Here is a 4,347-nt window from a genome sequence, read left to right as displayed (position 1 = left end):
CAGTGGTTTGTCCACAGGATTTAACGAATAGAAAATGCATTTTACTGCTATATTGCTATGTCGCTGACAACTATCTCTGACTATAATTATGGTCCACACAAATCTGAGAGGCATATGAGTACCCGTGACAGCGATTTCAGCTCTAACGTTAATGACTACCTTTTCATGGCAATATCTCATAATAGTCGCCATGGTAACCAGATGGTTGTTGAAAAAAAAAGTTGTGTTGCCACTAACATGACTAACATCACAAAATAATGGCCCCATCACATCTAATGTATGTTTACTTTTTGCCTCCGAGTGCGCAAGTGATCAATTATGCCCTTCGCAAGCTTGTCATTGATGTATAGCTCACTATTCGCCCAGGATAATCATTCTTGCGCCTGATGTTGCTGCATCATAAAATACAGGCCAAATATTGATGTCCTAATCACGAACCTTGTAGTTCACGTTATAACTTTTACAGTGCTCTTGACGGGCGCGTAGCTTGCTCGTCAAACTCGCCCCTTTATATTCCTGTCTGCCTTTCTATATTTTTCTCTCTCCCCCTGTCTCCCCTTTCCACGTCTCTCTCCATCCCCCTCCCCTTCTTAACAATGTTTCTCTGTAGTCTACGAGAGACATTATGCTGCTTGAACCTTTCGCGTCAGATATTTCGTTACACTGGTCTTGTCCAGAATTAGAGAGAATGTGTTGGGACGATACAATGGATCTATATTTTTCAAACTGAAAAAAAAAAGAGAATAGCTCGTTCGACACCATCTGGAGGCAAATCTCGTATTTCTTCATCAGTATATCACTAAAAATCAAAAGAGAGGGCATCAAGCGTTTTCCACATCATCTATATAGGCCTCAAGAACCCATCAGATATGGAAACTTCAAACTGTACAGCAGGTCACTGCCACTTGGCTCAGGATGTGCGACATCTTCCTGAAGTATTACTGGTGTCCACTGTCTACGTCGTTTTCTCCATCGTGACCGTCATCGGCAACGCCATCGTGATGATGTCCTACGTGAGGGACGGGGTCGTCCGCAAGCACGCCTCCAACCTCATCATCGTGCATCTCGCCGTCACCGACTTCCTCGTTGGAGCCATCAGCCTGCCTGTCTGGTTTGTGATCTATTTGCAGGGAGACGGGGAACGCTGGGTATGGGGAAGACTCCCGTGTCAGTGGTACCTGCTCGTGGACTACAGCTGCACGGCGCTTTCGGCAGCTCTCGTGGTCTGCGTCAGCCTAGACCGCCTCTGGATCGTCACCAAGGGAGCCCGGTACAAGACGTTCCAGACGCGTCGACGGGTGAAGGTCATGATTACTGGTCTCTGGTTGATCATCGGAGGCTTCTACGCCTTCATGATATTCGCCTGGCAGGCTGTCACAGGAATAGACATTAACACATTGGACGTCGACGAGATCTGCGATATCGATTTCGCATTTGCAGATTACGCTTCGGTGCTTTACTTTGCAATTGACGGATGCGTTCCCATCGCGCTTATCGTCACCTTTAATGCTGCCACTTACGTTTGCCTCTGGGACCAATCGAGAAAATTACTGCAAAACGGACCAACGAGGAAATATGACCAAGAAAAGAAGACCAAGGGTATTTACACAATATCATGCTCACATGGAGTCGATGAGGCAAGTACGCTAAGGAAAAGATTGTCAGCCTCGCTGAAGATGATAAGAAGAGGAGGACGCTACTCGAAGAGAGGACAGACAATTCGGCAGGTCAGGCACTTTCGGAAGGTACGACGTTCTGCCGCTAAGCTGTCGGTAATCGCTGCTTGCTTCGTGTTCTGCTGGCTACCCTACGAAGTAGCTTTTACAATCGAATCGTTTCACTCTCCCGTCAGTAGCAAGGTTTGGCAAGCCTGTACCCTGTTGCAATGGGCCAACTCTGGACTCAATCCAATACTTTATGCCGTTACAAATGTGCGGTACAGACGTCATTTTAAACGCTTTCTGTTCTGTAAGTTAGCGTAGACGGAGAGAGAAAAAAAGTAATTGATAAATAAAGATATATTTTATTATGTTTGAATGGAAAGAAATAAAGAAAGGAGAGTATAACACAACACTGCCTATTTAGTTTTAAGGCACGAGGAAAAGGGCCGTTCCACGAGACCTTTTATCACAAGTCATCATTATAGCCATACACTTCGACATTAAAAAAAGGTCCATAATTCATACAGCCCACGAGTCATGCGGCACTGAGTTCGACACTACGTAGAAACTGCCCACGAGTTCGACATGACAACACGGGCTTACGTGTCTATCTCGTGGGCCTTGTTTGCTAAGTATCGAACTCATGGGCTGCATGTTTAGATGACTCGTGGGCTGTATAACTCGTGGGTGTCGGTCTCCTGACGTGCACCCGAGGAGAACATAATTGAAGTTATCAGACATACATTATGATATTATTGACTACTGTTGTATGTAGATAAAGAGAATATTGAAATGCACGTATGTTAATCGATAGCGAAAATTGTGTCTTCATCTCACGGTTAAATCAAAATGAGGTGTCTCCGTGCCTTCTCAAATTCCCGTTAAATGTGCGTAAACAAACATAATATGGTATACCAGGCGACTATGAATTCCTTTCTTCGAAATCACACTCCAATGTCCTCGATTGATCCACTGCTTAAGCTCTGGTTGTGGTTGCATTACAAACAACAACAACACATGAGAAATTATTCCTGCGACTATCTTTAAATTACTAAAAATCAAATCTGTTGATGCCAATACCTTTCGTTTTATTGTAATCATGCACATTTTACATAACATTGTATTGTTTTGATTATATACGCCTGTTATACATTAGTTGCACGCTATTATATATCAATGAGAAAAAAAAATCATCTCTAAACTTTCTACAGTGTATATGGTTCTGTGTATTTCATTTTTCCTGTATGACTCATATTTTCTTTTTGGTGTTTATTTGCAGTAGGACATTATTTGATGTCATTCCCCTTTATGCCATGTATATATTAGTTGTTATTCTTGCTTCACACACTAATTGCATAGTTGAATTCGAAAAGCAATATGTGTCTATACATACAGTGTAATATTAGAGTGACTTTATAGGACCTACTTACTTCCAAATTGACCATTATACGGAATTGACAGGCTCAAGACAAATAAACGAATTACACAGAATTTTATATATTTGAACAAAATACAAGAATAGAGAGGGCTTCATTGAAGACATACAAAATTATTGACGTTTTCAGTGTTCACAGTAAGTTGGGGGTATTTGACGCTCTAGATGCGTAATGAAAGTTTTGAAATTCAGCTGCTATGCACGGCATACATGGCATAAGTAACATTGACTAGCTTGTTGTTTGTGATGAATAATCTGGGCGAAGATCAAAAGAACCCTCTACAATACAGATTCTTCTTGCTGGTTTCTTAAAATAATAACTTGCTGAGAAAGTGGTTACAAAATTGTATATAATAAAATCCCCTACGCTGAAGTGAACCTGTCTGTTATCATGATGAAATACAATGAGAAATATATACTGCAATATGCCATGCGCAGTAAACGTTACATACGATTTTTTCCCCTACAAAATGAAAGGGACACTTTTTGTTTGCTTCGTCCCCTTTTGTTTTTCAATGCCGCTCGTGCGGTGCTTTTCGAATGAAGTACTAGTAATGGACCAATATTCTTAGCGCTCACTGACATGCGATGACAAGACGAGGCAATTTCCCGGCACTGTCCAATCACCGGGACAATAGGGCGACCTCTTCCATCTTTCACGCATGATGTCACGCTTTGTCTCTTCTCTCGCGATCGCTTCGAGAAATATAAACACGGTGACACGCACTGCACATTGATATCTCAATATTTAGAACGGTTTGGGAAATGAACACCAACAACAGCAACAACGTCAATGGCAGAAGACTTAACTCGTACAATCTCGTGGTGGACAGCGTTGAATGCTATGATGAACAGGCAAAATATAGGGTTATACTCATCCTCAGGACCTGCACGCTGTCGATTTGTCGCAGCTTTGGCGTATTTTCATGGACGTGTTTGAACAACATCTTTCGTTGTCAAAACCCACATTGAATTGTTGGTGACCATTTCGTCCAAAGAGGTAATAAGCGGTGACATGCATGAATGAATGTTATCATACTAAACATATACATGACATTGTGTAGATATATGTTTGTGTGTTGTTATTGTTACTTTATGTCATTTCGTCTGTTTGTTTGTTTGCACAATAATGCAAGATCATGACCGTCTCAAAAGTGAATGGAAGTGGAAAACGCCGCGATATCGTGACTCGACTATGCACTGTCATGACTAAAGAGGGTATAATCGCCTGTCACCCTAGTAGTCTGGGCA

General features: G+C 42.0%; 1 protein-coding gene across 1 annotated transcript; it reads left to right on the top strand.

Moving 5' to 3' along the window:
- The first annotated feature begins 869 nt into the window (after window positions 1–869).
- LOC139711813 (histamine H3 receptor-like) lies at window positions 870–1,982 on the top strand. The gene has a single exon (XM_071623664.1). The coding sequence runs from the start codon at window positions 870–872 to the stop codon at window positions 1,980–1,982; it is 1,113 nt and encodes a 370-aa protein (XP_071479765.1).
- Window positions 1,983–4,347: the final 2,365 nt, after the last annotated feature.

Source organism: Diadema antillarum, unplaced genomic scaffold (genome assembly GCF_040938485.1).
Source record: "Diadema antillarum isolate AM-2024a unplaced genomic scaffold, OU_Dant_1.0 seq00001705_RagTag, whole genome shotgun sequence".
Classification (NCBI taxonomy): Eukaryota; Metazoa; Echinodermata; class Echinoidea; order Diadematoida; family Diadematidae; genus Diadema; species Diadema antillarum.
This window is presented reverse-complemented; position numbering and strand designations above follow the sequence as displayed.